Source organism: Phacochoerus africanus, chromosome 15 (assembly GCF_016906955.1).
Source record: "Phacochoerus africanus isolate WHEZ1 chromosome 15, ROS_Pafr_v1, whole genome shotgun sequence".
Lineage (NCBI taxonomy): Eukaryota > Metazoa > Chordata > Mammalia > Artiodactyla > Suidae > Phacochoerus > Phacochoerus africanus.
In genome coordinates, this window is record NC_062558.1 from 141594698 (window position 1) to 141613986 (window position 19289).

Sequence of the window (19289 nt, forward strand, 5' to 3'; positions counted from 1 at the left end):
TAGGACCAGAAAGAGGAACAAGGCCCACGAGAGGCTTTCACTGTGACTTTGGATGTGACGGAAAATGTCCACCTAGGATGGGGTTCCTGTGGGACTCCAGAGCCTGTTCCCCGCGGCAGCGACCGGGGAGGAACTGCCGAAGCTGCAGTGTGAGCGGGGTAAGGTGGGAGGGGAGACGAGGGGGCCTGGCTTCACCCCCTGAGACTCCTCCCCGGAGCCCTGGACTCGTCCCTGCCCCTGTGAGGAACTGCGGGGGGGACCCCAGTCATGACGTTGCTTCTCGGGGTGTTTAGCCGCGGGGCGAGTCCGCCTCTCGGTGCCCCGCTATGCCCGGCGAGAGCGGGCCGATTCCTACGGTCCGCCTCTCTGGGAAGGTGTGCGATGCATAGGCAGGCCTCTCCCAACAAGGACGAGTAAGCAACCAAGAGAAGGTCCATTTGCACGTAAATATCAGGTAATTCATCCACAGTTTATGTGTCAGTAGATACGGGTTACGGTTACGAACGAGAGAGCAGTGGTTGGGTCTGATGTATGACGTGTTGCTAGGAATAGCCCTGCTGTGTAAACAAATACCCAACGGGGAACTGGAATTATCATGAGATATTTGATGGGGCAGGTAGATCAATAGATGGGGTGTTAACAATTTTGATGAACGCTTGGGATTTCCCAGTGTTGGTAATTGGTGTCCTTACAGTTGAAATACAATGACGATTTTTCACGGCCTTGGCCATGGTTACATGTAAGAATGATGATGACTTACGTTGTATTTAAGTTGTTTTTGTTTTTGTTTTCTTTTTAGGGCCACACCCGTGGCATAGGGAGTTTCCCAGGCTAGGGGTTGAATGGGAGCTACAGCTGCCGGCCTACCCGACAGCCACAAACACACAGGATTTGAGCCACATCGGCAACCTGCAGCTCATGGCAACGCAGGAGCCTCGATCCACTGAACGAGGCCAGGAATTGAACCCGCATCCTCAGGGATACTAGTTGGATTTGTTTCCACTGCACCACAACAGGAACTCCCTCTAAGTACTATTTTTAAGTAGTTTTAGCAGTTTTTCCTTAAAACCTTCACCTACTTATGGTAGGTTTGGGCTGAATGTGAGTGGAAATGGATGTGGTGCTGTAACACGTTCTGGTGGATCATTTCTGGGCTTAATGGTTTTGAATTTATTTAGGGATAATATTCGGTTTTGGTTCTATAGCAGCTGCAGCTACAGAGGTTTGCATTTCTTACAAAGCCGCGTTAGGTGTATTTCCTCCGGGGTGGATAATGTGATCCTTTATGTCGTAAAGCATGAGGAGTAAAGATTGTGTCTTAGTTTAATGGGAGGGGGATCCAGTGACTCCTGAAGACCCTGGTTTTGGCGAGGAAGCGGCGGCCGCTGCTGTGTTGCACAGCTGCGGCCTTGAGTGGCGGCGGCGGCTCCCGCTGTCCCGGCTCTGATGGAGGCTACTCAGGGACAGGAACCAGGATTATACCTACGTGTCACCCGGGAGGAGAGGAATAGTTTAATCAGGCTTTGGGTTTGAAACGAGTGCAGAGGTTTTCACTTGGAAGAGGGAGTGTTTGGGAGGGCATATTCTGGTCCAGGTAGATCGAGCGGCAGTGATGCCGGCAGACGGGCACGTGGTGGGAGGTGTGCTAGTCGGGAAGCATCCAGAAGGTTGGAGAATTCGAGCACGTCGGAAGGATCCTCAGATTCAGACCTTGTGTCTGAGGGCGGATGGTTTGTGCCGGGAGGAAGGCTGCAGGGGCCCCCGCAAAGCAGTTGTTTCAAACCCTGAGGCGTCGGTATTTGTGGGGCCGTTGCCGGCGGCCAAGAATCCAGAGGAGACACTTCCTGGTAACAGGCGCCGAAGAGGATCGAGGAGGAGCGGGTTCCCTTCTCGGTCGGAGCTGAGAGAAGCCGGCGTGCGGCGCGGCGCGGGGCGTGGCGTGGCCGGAGGCGGGCCGGGCCCAGTCCTGGGCGTGGCCGGGGCGGGGCGGGGCGGGGCGGGGGCGGGGCATCCCAATCCCAGGGGCAGGAGCATCCCAGGCGCCCGGCCGCTGTGAGGGGCGAGCCTGTGAGCTGTGCCAGCGGGTTCTCTTTGGTCTGGTGCTCCTGGGAACGCAGCCATCTCCTGGTGAGGGAGGCGTGGTCAAGGGCATTGCTTTAAACAGACCTCCTGTTTTCCGTGCACCTTGCTCGCAGTGGGCTGTGAATAACAGATTCGGAGCGTGTGCCCAGCGCGGCTTTGCTGAAGGCACGAGTGCAGATACACGGGCGCGCTGGCCGGGGCGGTCGAGGGCAGCAGTTAGTGCTCTGGGCCTCGCTGACTGGGGCTGAGAAGGTGACAGTCTGTGGCAGTTTCGGGCGGCGGGCAGTGCCGTGTTAACCGTTTGCCCACTGCTCTCTGTTGGCAGCTGGAAATGGGCATGAACACCTGCTACCGGACTGCCCTCGAGGGGAGCTGGGCTGGGGCTGGCCTGGGGTCACGGCTGAAGTCCTGGCTGGGCAGATATCCTGCTTCGGGCCGGGAGAAGTCCGACTGAGAGTCTGTTATCATGATTGAAGATAAGTATGAAATTTGCAGTAAATCTCAGGTGCTTCAGTGGAGCGAGAACCATGCTTCTGATGTAAGATTCCCGTGTCCCCAGGATTGTGTGACAACAGCAGTGGTTGCTTCCGCTCGACCATGTCACCATCCAGTAATAAAAAAGGCACCCTTTGAACTCCTTCTCATCTGACAAAAAGTTGGAAAAGGTTGTTGGCAGTAACTCACATTAGTATGGTGACAGGAAACATGAGGAGGTCCTTCAAACCTGACTGTTGGCTCTGAGGTCGTTCAGAGAGTCCGTCACTGAGTGTGTGGTGAGAGCTTTCCTGGTACGGCTGTCATCAAGGAATGGGCTGACTTTAAACCAGTGGATGTTTTTAGGGTTTGAATGGTAATTCGACGTCAGCTGGGCATAAGCACTCCTTGGCTGGAGTCAACAGATATTGTTGTGAGAATTAAGCTGGTGATAAAGTCGTGAGATGATGCTTTGCACATCGAATGGGTGTAGGTTGCTTTTGAGATGTTGGAGGCGGTGATTATAATTGAGAACTTTATAGAGTGTGATTAGTGTAGAAGGGACAGATAAACTTGATCCTTTGTTTGGAGTTGCGCCGCTTTTGTTTCTGAGACCCGTGGGTTACTTGAGTCGCTTACGAGTTTGAGAAAGCCACGCTGTTAAGCACGAGGCACGACTTCGTCCTTCTTGCACACTTTTTTGGTGAATGATAAGGTTGGAGCTTCCACGGTTAGATCGAGAAGCTGACGTTTGTGTTAAGCTGTATTTACCATCTCTGGGCCCCCGGGAGCTTGGGTGAGTGACGAGTGATGGGAACAGGAGAGCACTGAGGGCGTTTCCCATGGAATCGGTGCTTTAATGCTGCTGGGGTGATGTATACACTTCCCTTCTTGTGTTGTGATTGCACAGAGGCGTGAGGCCGCGGTGTGTGTGTGGACCTGCCGGGGGGCGATGTGGGGTCCTGAGGTGGGTGACTGCGCTGCAGTGGGGCGAGGGCTTCTGCCGTGGAGCAGAAACAAAGTCTGCCAGTGAGTCTGCAGCAAAGTGAGGGTTCCCTTGCGGGGCGCCAGACCCGCCCAGAGAGGCCTCTAACCACTGAGGCCTTTGGGGGGTTCCTCTAAAGGGGAAGAACGGAGATGCAATTAATCACCCTTCTGAGGCATTTCTGAATTTAGCTTCCGGAGTCAGGCTCTCTCCGGTTTGCGGTCTCAGGCTGCATGGTCCATGGCTGGGAGGTCTGGGAGCCGGGCTTGCCCTGGAGAAACCACCTGAGCTTGCACTTAATCTCAGCATCTGGGAGAGCCGTTTTGGTGTGTTCAGTCTTATCAGCAACAGCAGTCTTAGTCATCTGACTCCGGTCGATTAGCGTTCAGTTAGCACAGGACCGAGGTCAGACGGGACAGGAAAGGGAAGAAAGTTTTTTTTCTTTTTCTGGCCACGCACGCGGCATATGTAAGCTCCCCTGCCAGAGCTCGAGTTGGCCTGTTGCCACAGTGCCATTGGATCCGAGCTGCATCCACCAGATCCTTAACCCAGTGAGCAAGGCCAGGGATCAAACCTGAATCCTCACAAATGCAACGTTGGGTCCTTAACCTGCTGAGCCACAACAAGAACTCCGGAAGTCAAGTTTTGGCTGGAGAGATGAATCAGAAACTCATAAGGGAACTCAATTTTAGGGGACTCGGAGTAGGTACCGTGAAGCTGGTTGTTGGGGGCAGGGCCAGGTTGCGAGACTTGCTAAGAGTCACCCGCTGCTGTTGGTGGCAGGGATCTTTGTGGGCCACGGGCTCCAGAGGTGGTTCTGCTGTGAATACATTGGTAATTTGAGTTTGCTAAGCGAAATAGTATAGAAGCTCTGAGGGACGCCACAGGCGATTCGAGGGGCCACAGCCCCTCAAGCTGCTTGGAGGGTCCGGATGAGAAGAGCTACGTTGACAGGTGCCCTGTGGCCCGTGGAGGAGCATGTGACTTGTCTGTTTGGCACAAGCAGGTCAAGCTGTTAGAATAATTCCTCATAAGGACGGTGTAAGGATTGGATCTGCCATGTGCTCTTAAGGGGTTGGGGCACCACAGCCACCGAGCTCGAGTAGCAAGGCTGCGAGGACCAGGGATCCGACCGTGACAGGTCCTTTGCGCTCTGCGCAGTCGGAAGTACAGCCCGTGGATGGGTATTTTTACTCTAAAAACTACTATGCATGCTAATCGTATGAAATCTTTGGCTGGAGAGTCAGATATTGCTTGGGTTCGCCGGCTTGGAGCTCTGCTCCAGCAGCTGCGGCCGAGGGCCTAGCGGGCGGGGTGGGCTCGGACGCCTCCAGCTTCCAGCCAAGTGGTCAGTCCGATGTCCCCCAGGTGACCGAGCCGAGGCCCTGCAGCATCAGGACACTGTTGGGTGGGGTGCAGGGCATGGATTCCAGCGCGTGGAGTGATGGGGGAGGGAGGGTGGAGTCAGGTCGGGCTGGGAGAGGGAGGGTCATGGGTGTGACAGGCAGGTGGAGTCAGGGCCCGCCAGGTGCAACCGGTCACCTTGGCTCCTGACCTCTGTCCAGACCCACCCACAGAGAGGCCATAAAACCTTGAGAGGAGAAGGCAGGGAGGAGCAGGAGCAGCGTCTGGACCCTGGGTTGTGGCCCCTGAGTCTGGAGCCACCGGTCCCCAGAGCACCCTCCACACTGAAAGGGACGGCGACATGAGGAGGTAACGCCCAGCGCCCGCGAGCCCAGACCCCACGCGGTCCAGTTGGGCTGTGCTGCCACTCGGGTCCGCAGCCTGGCTCAGCTGGGGGGCACTCTGTCTGCAAACCGTCTTTGCCTGGCTCTTCCTGGGGCAAATGCAGCTTGGGGACGGGGCTCTCCTCCCCAAGTGACTGCTGCCCCCAGGTCTGCGTCTGGACTCCAGCTCCAAAGGCCGCCCGGGGGGCCCCTCTGGGGGGGAGAGCATCTGTCCCTTGGGGTCCCTCGGCCCAGGGGAGAGTCACCCAGGGAGCCGCTGGAGACAGGAGGTGGGGGGGCAACAGGCCTGAGGAGCCTGTGACTGATGGGGGGAGGGGGTCGAGACGCTGGGGGAGGCTGGAGGCCTCCTTGGGGGCTGGGCTGGGAGGCTCAGGGAAGCACAGGGCGCCTGTCCGCTCTGGGGTCAGAGGCCATCCCCCGAAGTGTCCCTCCTCTAAGCCGGAGCCTGTCCCCGCCTCCTGACAGGGCTTCTCCTGGGAACCCCGGCTTGGGTCCAGAGCCCTCCGCCTGGAGGGGCCCAGAGCCAGGCCACCTCTGCTCACCGCCACCATCCCCGCCCCTGCCCAGCCCCAGGACTGGCCAGGAGATACCGGGCAGCTGAACCACACCAGCCCAGTGCCCTTCAGCCCCTCGCTGTGCCCGGCACCTGTGCTCCAAAGTGCCCAGTCAGCCAGGGAGGGAGCAAAGGTCCTTGTGAGGCGGGAACTGGGGCCACCGTGGCATCGAAAGGAGCGGCAGAGCAGCCAGCTTCCTGCATGTGTGGACATTATTAAACCCAAACTCGATTTGAATCAGGTGGCGTCTGATCAGCAGATAGGAAGGCGCTCCGGGGGCGGTCGCAGCAGGAGGAGCAGGAGCGAGGAAACTGGCGAAGGGAGGCGCGCTGGGTTGTTTGAGGTCCCCTTCTTGGGGGAGGGGGACCGTGGGGCAGGTGCCCACCTCCCCTGTGCTCCTCAGGCGACTCCAGACTGACCGCTTAAGACTCCGAGTCTGCCAGGGATCCAGGCTCTAACTGAGGCCGTTTGGTGAGGAGGGCTCAGCAGGCGCTTTGGCAGCTCCGCTGCGAGGAGGGCTGCTGTCCTAACAACTCAAAACACACGCAGGCACATGCACACCTGTGCACCGCAACACTCCCACGTGTCCCCGCATGCACACATAAGCACACGTGTACCACAATACCCCCCCCCACACACAAACACTCCGTGTTGGTGCCCCCACCCCGTCCTCTGCTCTCCTGTCGCCGTCTTGGGTGAGGCCTCCTCCCGGCTGCGTCCCTCCATCACCGCCAGCCTGTGGAGCTTGGTCCCTGACCTCCCTGAGGTCCGGCTGGGTGTGGCAGGCAGAGCTCCGCATCTTTCCCGCCCCCTCCTGGGCTCCCCACGTAGGGACCGGCACTGCCACCTACCCATGGCTCTGAGGAGCCACTGTCCACGGCCTTGGGGCTGGGGGCGTGGTGCCCCTGTCCCACCAGGGCCACAGCCTGGGGCACAGAAAGCCACATACCTCCCACCCTGTTGGTGGGGCAAGGCAAGGGGCAAACCGCCTGCCCCACGCGGGTGGCTGTGCTGCGAGGTGGGGCCTGTCCAGAGCTAGGGGTGCTGCCCTGGCTGGTAGGGGAGCGACCCCTGGTCTGAGCGCTGGGGAGCAGGCGTGGGCCTGCGGAGGTCGCACCACTTTGTGCCTGTGTGTCCTGCTCTGTGACACGGGAGCCAATACACCACCTGTGGACCTGACTGTGATCTAGCCCCAGGCCTCGGCAGCTGGACCACCGCTGGCCAAGCCCGGCGTCCTGCCTGGAGGTCAAGGGGCAACGGGAACCCCTCGCCTGCCTCTCACTTTCCTCTCTGGTCCCGCAGGCTCCTCCTGGTCACCAGCCTGGTGGCTGTGTTGCTGCTAGAGGCAGGCTCAGCCCCAACACCCCAGGTATGTGTGGGCCCCTCGTCCAGCCTCCCTGGGGCTTTGCCCTCAGCTGTGCCAGCGGGGAGGAGGAGAAAGGGCACCTGCTGGCCCAGGACAGGCGTGTGGGGACCCTCAGGATGAGGGGAGAGGCCCCTCTGCGGGGCCGGACGGACAAGCCTCGCCAAGCTCCCGGGTGACTCAGGTGGGGACGTGGGTCTGACGACACTCACCTGTCCTGGGAGCCCAGGGCTCCTCCACAGGCAGTGCTGCTCAGGGGCCAGGATGGCACTGGAGCCAGGCTCTTCCCCAGCCCTGGGTCCAGGCCACTCGGCCCCACATACGTGGGAGACAGGAGGTCTGGCACGGCTGTCCCATAGCTGCTGGGCACTGGTCACGGCCACTGAGTCACCTTCTTCACTTGTTCCCCTGGCCCCACTGGCTCCACAAGGAAGGATGGGCTCAGAACCCACCCCCTTCCTCAGGCTACCAGCTGGGGGTGGGCCTGAGTTCCCCAGAGAGCCCAGGAGGGGCAGACGGTGGGGGCGGGGGGAGGAGGGAGTCAGCAGGTGTGGTCGCGGAGGCCCTGGAGTGGCCTCTCCCCAGCTTCCCTCTGATCTGGGACCCTCTGAGGACCGCACTGAGCCTACACCTGTGACCTCTCTTGCCCAGGCCCTCGTCAAGATCAAAGGCAAAGCCGGCGCTGAGCAGGACACGGAAGAGTGAGTGCCCCCAGCCAGCAGCCCCTGCTGTGCCCTTTGGCCTTCCCGGAACTGGGGGCCTTGGGAGATGGAGAGCCTGCCCAGCAGCGTGGGGGGGGGCGGGGGGCAAAGGGGCGACAGAGAGGCCCGAAATCCATCACAGCAGAGCAGAGCAAGGATCCGGAGGATCCAGGGTGCCTGCCCCTACTCCCAGCTCCCCTGCCCCTGGCAGCCTCCAGGGTGGCGCCTGCCCCGAGGCCGAGGCAACACAGAGCCACCTCTGAGCCAGCTGTGCCCACTTCCCGCACCCATGCGAGATGGCCAGGCCAGAGGACGTGGCACTGGTCTTCAGGCTGCACAGGCCTGGCTCGGCTGCCCTGTGCCCAGCATGGAGCCCAGTTGCCATGGCCCAGGTCCTGAGAGGGTCTCCACTTAGTGTCCCCTTCACCCCCGCTGCAGGCTGGGCCAGGACGTCTTCTCTTGTTCTCACCGACAAGGTCCTTCTGGGGACCAGAGAGGGCTTGGGGGAAACGCCTGGGCCAAGGGTCTGGGTTGGTGGGGGTGGGCAGCAGCACGGGCCCCAGGCCTCCCGCTGTGCCTGCGGGCCTGATGCAGATGTGTGCTCGCAGGGCCTGGAGCACCGGGCTGGTGGATCCTCTGGGGAAGGACAAGCAGTGGGAGCAGCTGCTCCAGGTCGCCTCCCAGGAGCAGCAGGAAGGTCAGGGCAGGCACCGCCCAGGGCAGGGTGCGTTGGGGGGGACGCCGGGGGGATCCATGAGGCCACACCTCCACCTGTCTTTCCGTAGGTGCCAAGGCCCTGGCAGGGAACAAGGACACCCTGGACCGTGTCCCAAGCCCCAAGTGGGGCCCTGAGCCCGACCGTGACCACCTGTACCACAGCTGGCTGCAGGAGGCCCAGGAGGAGGCCAGGCCCTGGGCCCGGGCGCTGCCACCTCGCCAAGTGCTTCAAGGACCCGAGGAGGACCGAGACCACATCTACCACCCCAGGGGTGACTCCTGGGAGCCCTGACCCCTTCCCAGCTGGAGCAAATAAACTCTGCAAAGAGGCGGAGGCCACATGTGTCTTAACCAACAGTGCTCATGGCCCCGGCTGCGCTGCCTGGGAGAAGGGGGCGCAGGTTGTCCCCGCCGCGCAGCCCGGGGCACAGCCTGACCCTTGGCTTCTTCACCCAGAGCCCATTTTCCTGGAACCGTCTTCCGCCCGGGCCCTCCTGTGCTGGGATGGGGGCGGGCACAGCAAAGACCAGTGGCTGGGATGAAATGACTCTGGGCCCCCCGAGGGGACCCAAGCATGGAAAGGACGTGGAGGAGGGAGGCCAGCCGATGGCTGCTCAGGACAGGTGCTCAGAGGGACAGGCGGCAGGTGCACAGGGGACGGGGCAGACTTGGGCCCAGACTCTGTCGTTTTCTGGGCTGAGGGATCCAGCCCTCCGGCAGCCCTGGCTCAGCAGGTCTGAGGTCACAGCAGCGGGCTGGGGGCATTGGAATTCTTCCATGTCATACACGTGCTAGGTGTGTCACGCGCGATGGGGTTTTGGTGTCACGCTCGTGGCCCCAGGTGGAGAGGGAAGAACTTGGATGGAACCAGCTCTGGGGCTGAGGCAGAACCCAGCACCCGGCTGCTCTGGAGACACCGGATTGTCTGGGGCGGGGGCGGGGGCTCACGTTCCCTAGGACGCCCCAGGAGGCCCGAGCTCCTGAGGGCTCGGGGGCAGCCCTCACCCCAAGCACTGCTCAGCGGCTCACACGGAGCAGGAGCTTTGTCACCCCGCGCCACCAACAAGGAGACTGAGACCCCGGCAGTGACCTGCTCGAGGCCCCACCCTAATAACATCAGAGCAGGTCCCCAACGTGAGGGACCGTCCTGCCCAGAACAGGGCGATGCTGACTTGGCTGCCCCGACCCAGGCAGCAGCGTCTGCCGAGGCCCCAGAGTCCTGCCCAGGTCTCGGCTGCCCTGGATCACACACAGCCCCTCTGGTCAGGTGACCCCTCTGTTGGCAGGGGGGCCGTCCCCTGGCAATTTGGGTCCAGGTATTTGGGAACCGGCGTCCCAAGGAGCTCAGACCCAGGTCGATGGTGGCCCTGGCCCCGGGTGGCCCAGGGCGGCGTTTGTGGCCAAGTTTCCCCCGGCCCTGCTGGTGCCAGGACCCCTGTGGGCTCTTCCTGCACCAAGGGCACAGCCCGAGAGGCAGCGTGAGCCGGGGACCTGGGAGTGTGCAGTTGTGTGGAGACCCTCGGGAGCAGGGGACACTGGCAGAGGTAACAGGCCAGCTCAGACACCTATGACCCGAGACCCCTGGAGGAGGTGGGTCACCCAAAGTGGGCGTGGCTCCTGCTGGCCCTTCATGGACGTCAGGGGAAGGGAGGCCACCGGGTTGACTCTGCCCCTGTAAGCCCCTCTCCTAAACGCCCCCAGGCACACTCTCACCGCCTGCCCACCTGCACAGGAAGCCCTCTGAGCTTGGCTCCCTCTCGGTCCCCTGTGTCACTAGGCAGTTCCACTTTTGCCAGGACCGCGGGTGGGTGGGAGGCAGCGGACGGGGAGGGCCACCGAGGTCAGGCTTTCTGGGAGCCAGTGGCCCTGGCAGGGGCCCCGGACGCTGTACCTGCAGAGTGGTGCCCCCGGCCCTCATCCCCACACCTCCCAGCTGCCCGAGCCACAGGGTGGCTGTGACCTGCTGCTACCTGGGGACGTCCTTCCTGTGTATACAGCAGGCAAGGGTGGTCTGTTCTCTCCCAAACGCTCTGAGCGTTTGGTGGAAGCCAAGGCCCTTCTGGTGGGCACTGGGGCTCTGCAGCAAGAGCTTGGACTGAGTGAAAAATACTGAAAACTGGGATTTACAGTCAGAAGTGTTTGGTCTTTGTCCCCCAAACCCTCAGAATTTCCTGAGTGATGAGCCTGTCCTTTGCTGTGTGAATGAGGGGACTCTGGGGAGGACCCCAAGGATGGAAGAAGTGGCCAGGAACAGAGGGTCGGACCTGCGGCCCCAACCCCAGACCGCAGGCAGGGGGCAGGGGCTGGGGGCTGGGTCGGTCCCCGGCAGTCAGTTATGTAATCAAGCAGCCTGAGCGAGGAAGCGTCCCTGCGACCCCAGGACGGGGCTTCATCACACCCGCAGAATGTGTGGGCGCATCACAGCAGCTTAGCTGCGAAGGCCAAGAGCTGGGAGCAGGCCAGCCCCGCCCCCCCAGAAGTGCCCACAGCAGCCTGTGCGCAGCGGAACCAAGGCACGCGGCATGCGTCCCACCACCACCACAGAGGGCACGTGGCCCTCCACCGACACGAAATGCTGCAAAGTGCACTCTGACCCACAGCGACCAAGGCAGAGCAGTGGGGGTGGGGCGGGAGGTTCTCTGGAGTGTAGACAACATGCAAACATACTTAACAGTACACGTGAAATGTGCAGTTTACTGTGTGTCAATTAAACCTCAATAGCGCGGTTTTCAGAGAGGCCCTTGTGTGGCTAGAAGTGGCCGGCCGTGGGGTCAGGGGTCTAAGCCCTGGCAGTGAGGGGCCCAGGCTGAGCCCCAGGGGACCTGCCTGCCCTCCAGGGCCACCAGCCCCAGCCCATGACCATGACCAGGACAACTCCCTGAGCTCTGGGGACCCCAGTCGTCCCAGCCCCCGTAGCTGCGGCTGTAAGGTCTGGAGAAGCAGGGCGGGCCCCGGGGAGAGACCCTGTGGTCTGGGCCGCGGCCAGTGGGAATCCCTCTCGCTCCGCGAGACCCGCTTCGCGACGGCTGGGAAGCTGTCGCAGCCTCACCAGCCCCCTTTGCCTGGGCACCCTGCGTCCTCCGGACAGCCTCGGCCCCCTCCTCAAGGGCCACCTTAGTGTCTGCACCCGGGGGCTGACACACCCTCCTCCAGGCCCCTGCAGGGACGGGAGCTGGGATGACCCCCCGCCGCTTCACCTCCGGCCCCAGCCAGGCCCCCAGACCTCCCTCTGGGCCGCTGTGCGACCACCCTGCACGAGGGTGTCTGCCTGTAAGAACTGTTATCCCAAACCCAGGGTCTTGCCACGTCAGGTGGCCCAGAGCTTGCGGGAGGCGGGATCCATGGGGAGTGGGTGGGGTCCTCTCTCTGGGGGCCAGTGGCCTCCGTTGCACCCGCCCCCACAGGCCTTGGGGAGTTAGGGTGAGCTGCTGGTTAAACCTTTGGACTGAACGCTGGCAAGTCACTGTGCTTGTCCCTTGTTTTCATAAACTGGGACAACCCCAGCCCAGTCAGCAAACCCACTGGCCCCGGAGCCCCTGGCTGGGTGAGGTTCCCGTGCTGACAGGCAGGGCAAGGCCGGTTCTTCTGGACGCTGGACCTGCCTGCTGGTGGCGCTGTCAGGCCCAGGGTCCAGACGCCTCTCCGGGCAGACGGTCAACACGCCTGGGACAGGGCGCCGGGCGCCAGCACCCCCTTCTTGAGGATGAGGTTTCCGTAGAGGGCCGTCTCCCTGCACAAGGAGTGGGACTGAGCGGCCGAGTGGGGTGGGAGAGGGCCAGGCCCCTGCTAGCACCCGCCCCGTCCACGTCCATCACCTCTGGGCCACCACAGCCCTCGGCTCTCCCATCTCCTGTGGGGCATCTAGCCTCCCCGGGGGGCAGGGGCTGAGTGGAGGCTGGGGAGGGGTCGGGCCCCACGCTCGCTCGGGGCAGGTCTGACCGGACCCAGCCAGGACTCACCCAGTTGCCACAACAGCAAAAGCCTTTTTGGCCCTTTCGTAAAACTCAAACCTCTCTATCACCGTCAGGGAGCTCTGCAAGGCGGAGGGGGACAGTCAAGGGACCCGGGCCCACAGGCACCGGGGCCTTGGGAGGCCCTTCATTTCCCTGGTTCTCCCGGCGGGGCTTCCAAGGACACTGGGCTTCTGACCTGCGAGGTCTGAGGACACAGGGCAGGGACACAGGGGGCTGTGGTGGTGGCTGCTTGCCTGGGGCCCCTGAATCATGTGAGCTGCCCTTGGGGGCGGGGGTGGGGGTGGAGGCTGCTGTCCCTTCACGAAGGTCCTGCACATGACCTGCCCTGGGTGGTCCCGGGGACAGGCCTGGCCCCTTGCAGGGCAGTGGGTGACATGCAGCAGTGGGCCAGGCCTCTGACCCCCCAGGGACCAGGGGTGCCCCACCTTCCCCTGGCTCTACTCCGACAGTCTGGGGGGGGGGGTGGGCCCCAGGCAGAGACAAGCCAGCATCCCGGAAGGGAGTGGGGGGCTGGGCCAGGGGGTGGCCGTACCTGGGGCAGGAGCCCCACAACCATGGCACAGGGTCTGGGGGGCCTGTGTTTCACATCTCCCGGGCTTCCAAGGAGGACAGAGGGTCCCAGACCCCTTTCCCAGCGAGGGGCTCAGGCTCACCCTGCAGCCAGCCTGGAGCAGGATGGACTGGTAGCTTGTCCACACTGGGGTCTGCAGGCCCCTCTCCCTGTCACTGGGCACCAGCTCCATGACTGCAGCCTGGAGAGCAAGGGGGTCAGCTCCGTGGTCCACCCTGGGCGCCGCCAGGACCCCTTGGTGGCTAACAGTTGAGGGCTCCTCGGATTAGAGTTGGGGCCTCTGGGGACACATGGCCTCCCCCCACCCAGGGCAGTGGGCCCTCTGAGTTCTGGTAAGGGGTAAACTACAGTCCAGGGCAGCAACACAGGCCTTACCGGGCTCTCCACGTACGTGTCCAGTGGTAGCAGTGTCAGCACGGCCTCCAGCAGCTGAGGGATGCCCAGGCCTGAGGGCGGAGTGCCAGTCTCAGACTCTGGCCCTCTCCCACCTGGCCACCTGCTGCCTGCCTGGTGACACTGAGATGACACTGGTATCTCCCCACCCTTGCCACCACAGCCATCACCATCCTGTCCCTGCCTCTCCCCCTTCCCTCGACCACACAGGTTGTTGGTGGTGACCCCAAATACTCATCCACCAGGAGGGGCACCTGGGCCACCCTGTCCCCAGAAAGGCCAGGAGATGACCCCCTTGTAACAAGGACGGTGGGGTCTGGAAAGAGGCCCCACTTGGCTCCAAGGCCGCCTGCACCCCCGGAGTTGTTTCTGATTGTTAAACTAATGCATGGTCATTGTACAAAAACAGGTGACACAGAAGCCGCCGTAACCAATCGAACCGCATCGAGGAAACCCTGCTGCTCTTGGAAGGCACATCCTTTTGCTTTTCCTCCCCGAGTTTCAACAAGGTTAGACTCTTCCCAACACTCAGCTGAATCCTGTCTGTCTGTCCCCCCCCCCCCCCGAGGGGAGGGGAGCACCTCGGGTCATGCACGCACAGGGGGCTCAGCCCCTGGAGGAGGGGGTGGAAGCCGAGGCCACAGGGTTGGGAGTGCTCTGTCCCGGGGGGCTGGGTTCACCCCACAGTTCACATTTCTGTCCCTTTAGTGGCCTGAGCTCTGCAGGGAAGTCACCTTCCTGCCTCACAACGTCGCTGGGGGGGTGGGGGGCATCCAGCTGCAGCCCCAGCCCAGGCAGGACAGGACTGCCTCCCACTCCCACTGTCACACCCTGGACTTGGTTCCAGGCCCCTCCAAGCCTCAGCTCCCACTGGCCCCAGGGGTTCAGAGGGTCTTAGAGTGCGTGGACCCTGGGACCCTTCGGGGCCAGGTCACCACAGCAGAGTAAATGCTGAACCCCTGACCTGGGCTGGGAACCACTGCTCACAGCCAAGACGGGGCCAGGCCTGTTTCCCCATTTTTAAGGTGTGTGAGATGGAGCAGCAGGTCCTGGATCACTTCCAGGGGCTGGGGGCTGCAGGGAGAATCCTGAGGGTCCTGGCCCTGAGATTTCCTGGTGGGCGCAGTAGGCGCAGAGCGGTCGCACCTGGAGAGCGCAAGCTCAGGACAGCCCACCCTCCCCAAGCCTGCCCTGCCCCGGGGCGGGAGGGGGGGGGCTCACCGTCAGCGCGGATCTCCTCCGGGCCACACCTGCAGACGGAGGACGTGGGGAAGTTCACATCTGCAAGGACTGAACGGCCGGCACCGTTAGCGGCCGCGGTAGGTCCGCGCAGCCGGGGCGCGTTAGGCCACGCCCACTGCCCCTCCCATCTCCTCCGGGGCGGGGGGAGCGGAGAGGGCGCTGCACCTGTAGGAGGAGCTGCAGGTGTTACCAGAAAGCTGCCCGGAGGCCTGCCCAGCGTCTGCTCACGCAGCCCGGCCCAGGCTGATGGCCCAGGAGAAGAGAGGCCGCTGCAAACGTTAGGGCACAGCCTTGGCGCAGGCGGTTGTGGCCCTTCGGGGCCGTGTGGGGAGGGGGCTGGAGCGTGAGGGCACATAGGGCCTGAGGCGGAGCGTGTACTTGGCCGCCCGGGGCCACGGACATCCGGGCTAGAGGAGGAACCACACCTACCCGGATACAGCCCCTCCCGGACCAAGGGCCATCGTCCTCGTGATCGCCCAGCCTTCGGTTTCCTGAAGAAGGCGGGGGCGGCCGAATCAATGCCCCCACCCAGGACCCGGCTCTAACCCGGCGCGAGGAGTCCCCTCCCAGACGGGACACAGCGTGAGACTGGACCCCTGCGGGGCCGGGGACGGCAGGGCCCCAGGCGCCTCGCCCGACTTCTATCCTGGGGACCGGGGTCTCCCCAAGGCTCTGCCCTGGCCGCGCTCACCGATCTCATCTCCGTGCCCCATTCGCGCCAGGGCGTAGAGCAGCTCCGGGGACAGCAGCGCGGGGATGCCCTTCAGCACCACCATGCTCGCGGCGGGTGGAAGAGCTGCAGGCGGGGCGGAAGGGGGCGGGGTCTGGACGAGATGGGCGTGGCCCGAAGGGAGCCCCGGCTGCCGGAAGCCGCGAGGCGGGTCCCCGATGCGGCACTGAGGCCTCGCTGTCTCGCTGGGCGGGTGCCCACGGCCAGCCCAGCCCCGCAGGCACCGCCTTTCGGGGCCTCGGGACCCTCGCCGGGTCCAGGACTCGGGCGTCCACGTGTGTTTGTGTTCCGAGCCTCCCCAGCGTGAGGGCCTCCGACCCGCCCTCCACCCCGCAGGGTCCGTGGCGCCGTCGGGTGGCGTGGATGGCGGCTCAGGGTGGACTTTTCTCCTGCACTCAACACTGTTCACACGAAGGACCCCTGAGGGCAGGCAGGTGTGACCTCCAGGCCAAGCGGGTGTGCGGAGAGCACCCCCTACCCTGTCTCAGGTGCCAGCCTGCCGAGACCCCCTCGGGAACCCGGGACAGCAGTGCGCTGACTCCCACCCCACCCCCAAGTCTAGGTGTCTACACTGTGGAGGGAGCACCTTCGGCGGGCCAGAGTCTCCTCCCCCCTTGACCTTTGGTCCCGGAGATTCGGAAGCCGGGACCATCTACCACATGGCGCTTCTCCATCCGGTCCTGCCACCTGCAATTCCGGTGGCAGAAGATGGCCGCTGCCCCAAAGGGGAGGCCACAGCCTCTCAGGCTCCAGGGCTGAGCCTGGTGGACAGATAAAGAGTGCCATTTCAGTTCACAAAGCATGTTGAGGCCATCTGGACTTCAGCCACTGCAGCTGCCCCTGAGGGGGCCCTGAGGGAGAATGAGAAAGGAGAAAGAGAGCACTGGCCCTGGTGCAGTGCACATCAAAGGAGTGATTTCAAAGAACCCAGGCTCTTGCATCCCCCCCATACACAGAAAAGCCCTAAATTCTTTCTTTCTTTTTTTTTTTTGCTTTTCAGGGCTTCACCCGAGATGTATGGAGGTTCACAGGCTACAGGTGGAATTGGAGTTACAGCTGCTGGCCTACACCACAGTCATAGCAACTCGGGATCTGAGCCGTGTCTGCAACCTACGCCACAGCTCACGAGCTTGGCTAGGGATCGAACCCGAGTCCTTAAGGGTATTAATCAGATTCGTTCCTCTGAGCCATAATGGGAACTCAAGCCAGGGAAGTTTTAAGCTAAGGGTACATGCCTATTCCTGAAGGGGCCTGAGCAGGGGAGAATGCAGCTTAGAGTTGGGCCAAAGGTGGACAGAGCCGGAGCCTCAGTCGATTGAAGCCAGGGGGATCCACACCACCACCCCACCCTCCACTGGGCCCGGGGCCCTAGTGCCTGCAGCTCTCCAGTCTATTCTTCCGCGTGCCCCGAGGAGGAGCCAGGACCCTGCCGCATCACCGCACTGCGGCCTGCCTGCCTTTTTTCTGTCCCTGCATTCCTCTCTTCCCTTAAGATCATTAGTTACTGAGAGCTGGTCAAGGGCAAGCACTGAGTCAGGCTTCGATCACAAAGATGGCTTAGGCCGAAACAGGCTCTCAGACCAGGAAAGCCATTCGTGGCTCCTTCTCCAGGGAACCCCCGCCTAGCTGCTTCTGCCCCTCTGCGTCTGCAGAACAGTCCCTCAGAGCTCGCTGAGAGGCTGTATCTCGTTTAAACTCCTCAGCGCGTCCACCAAATAAAGCTTAATTCTCAACTTTCAGGTTGCGCATTTTTTTCAGTCGACAGGTGTGATGGTGTTTTCTCCAAATGGCAGGATCCCTGCTACGCCGCAGGACAGGCCACGGGGCAAGGGCACGGCTCCGAGAGGTGGGCTCTGCCCCCTGCTCCAACCAGGTAGACCTCTGTCACTCTTCCAACAGAACATGCTGGACATGGTGCTGCCTGCCTCCTGGGGCGGGTCACAAAGGGCTTCCTGCCGATTCTGCCTTCAGAACACCTGCCCTCGTGTGAAAACCAAAGGCCACTGGGAAAATTCCCCCGAGCAGACAAAAGCAGTGAGTCATACAAGCAGGGCGTCATTCAGTTTCCTCTGCAGGACAAGGAAGGTCAACTTGATCTGGAACAATTCTTGCTTATGCTTCTGAAAGCAAAGCTCAGTTTCCCCAAATTGGTATGAGGTGACCACTAAACAAGTCCCTGTCACATAAGAAAATAATCTTGTAACTAATTCCTATAAGAAATCATCACTGCCCACCCACTACATAAGCTGCTTATAACACCATCCTCTGAGCCTCAGTTCCTGTTTGGTTTGAGGGTTCCTGGTTTGCAGACTCTCTTTGCAATGTGTGCACAATTCATTTTACTAATTTCTACTTAAGTAATTTGTTGGTTCCACTTTTTTTTTTTTTTTAAGGGCCATGCCCTCGGCACGTGGAGGTTCCCAGGCTAGGGGTCTAATTGGAGCTGCTGCTCCTGGCCTACGCCAGAGCCACAGCCACGCCAGATCCCCAACCCACTGAGCGAGGCCAGGGATTGAACCTGCAACCTCATGGCTCCTAGTTGAATTCGTTTCCCCTGTGCCATGATGGGAACTCCCTGCTTCTATTTTTTTGTGAATTGCTGACATCAGAAACCCAGACTCGGGACTGGCAGGAAGCCCAAGAGAACGAGGGGCGCCCTCCTGAGGGCATTCAGGCCATGGCCCCAGTTCAGCCCAGCGGATGCAGCACCAACCAGGCCAGTGAACAACTGGCCAGGCAGTTCCAGCTGAGGCCCCAGACTTCGGGAGCAGAGACAAGCTGACCCAGGTGGCCTGTGTGGATTCCTGACCCGTACAAAGTGCGATGACTGCTGCTTCAAGCCACAAAGTTTGGGGATGATTGTTATGCAACAGCTGACTGATGCAGGTGGCTCCTGTGCCCTGCCAGATGTCACCAAAAGCCCTGTTGACACTGCCTGTGGCCTTCAACCCTATGCTCTCACCCTATCCCCCTCTCCCCACCACAGGCTTGAGGGCAGATGCCAGCACCCCTGCCTGCGCCTGTGCTGGCCTGGTCAAACCCCAGCCTAAGAACCCCAAACCCACTGCCCAGCCCGCAGTCGGATTCCGGCTCAGTCCAGCCGGCTCTCAGCCCTCCAGGCTCCGTCCGGCTTCTCAGGTCCTGCCCGAGGGCCCACCCTGCTCACGGGCACAAGCCAGGCCCTCTCCCCTCAGACCCGCCCCCTCCCACCTCACTCACAGAGGGACCTCAGCCCCGCGGTGACGTCTGTGTGGGGAAGGTCTGTGTGTGAAAGGCCACAGCGGAAACCCGGACACCCCACGTCCACTGCTCGGCCCCGGGAGCACTGCAGGTTGAGGAGGCTGCCCCGGGGGGCAGCCAGGCCTGCACACAGGGCCCCCGGAGGGGCGGACTCTACGCAGCAGGAGCAGCCACTCCAACCCCTGGTTAGCATTCCTCGAGGCTCATCTTTTTCGTGGGAATGTAGGCGGGAAAAGCCAGTTTTATGTAGACGGATGGGAAGGGAAGTTTCAGCTTCAAAACAAATCGAAACCCCAAAACAACATGGGCCGGAGATCAACGAACTCAGGAGGGCGTGGAAGCCTCCCTGGGGTTTGTGGCCCCTGCAGTCCTGCTGGGGTCTGTCAGCGACCCCGTCACTCACGGCAAAGGACCTGGCCACACGTGTGTGGCCCTGTCTCCCCGAAGCCTGAGGAGAAGGTCCTGTGCCCGGGGCTCCCTGGGCCTGGGGCTGGGGTCCCCGGCCCCGCCACGTT

The 19289-nt window shown here is 61.9% G+C and overlaps 2 protein-coding genes across 8 annotated transcripts; one reads left to right on the forward strand and one right to left on the reverse strand.

Moving 5' to 3' along the window:
* Positions 1–5027: 5027 nt before the first annotated feature.
* On the forward strand, positions 5028–8963 carry PRAP1 (proline rich acidic protein 1). Its single transcript, XM_047760316.1, has 5 exons — positions 5028–5254; positions 7146–7212; positions 7858–7907; positions 8516–8604; positions 8693–8963. The coding sequence occupies exons 1-5, from the start codon at positions 5247–5249 to the stop codon at positions 8914–8916; spliced, it is 438 nt and encodes a 145-aa protein (XP_047616272.1). The 5' UTR covers positions 5028–5246; the 3' UTR covers positions 8917–8963.
* A 2328-nt stretch (positions 8964–11291) lies between these two features.
* FUOM (fucose mutarotase) lies at positions 11292–15640 on the reverse strand. Of its 7 annotated transcripts, none has more exons than XM_047760314.1 (7): positions 15496–15634; positions 14784–14852; positions 13545–13615; positions 13252–13350; positions 12774–12782; positions 12584–12657; positions 11292–12354 (listed from the first exon to the last, which is right to left on the reverse strand). In XM_047760314.1, exons 1-7 carry the CDS (start codon positions 15578–15580, stop codon positions 12279–12281), a joined length of 483 nt encoding a protein of 160 aa, XP_047616270.1. In that variant the 5' UTR covers positions 15581–15634; the 3' UTR covers positions 11292–12278. The 7 variants fall into 7 exon arrangements, with proteins under 7 accessions (XP_047616270.1, XP_047616268.1, XP_047616271.1 ...); XM_047760310.1 differs by having other exon boundaries at positions 12085–12354; positions 14784–14969; positions 15496–15638; XM_047760312.1 differs by lacking the exon at positions 12774–12782 and having other exon boundaries at positions 14784–14969; positions 15496–15637.
* Between the last annotated feature and the right edge of the window lie 3649 nt (positions 15641–19289).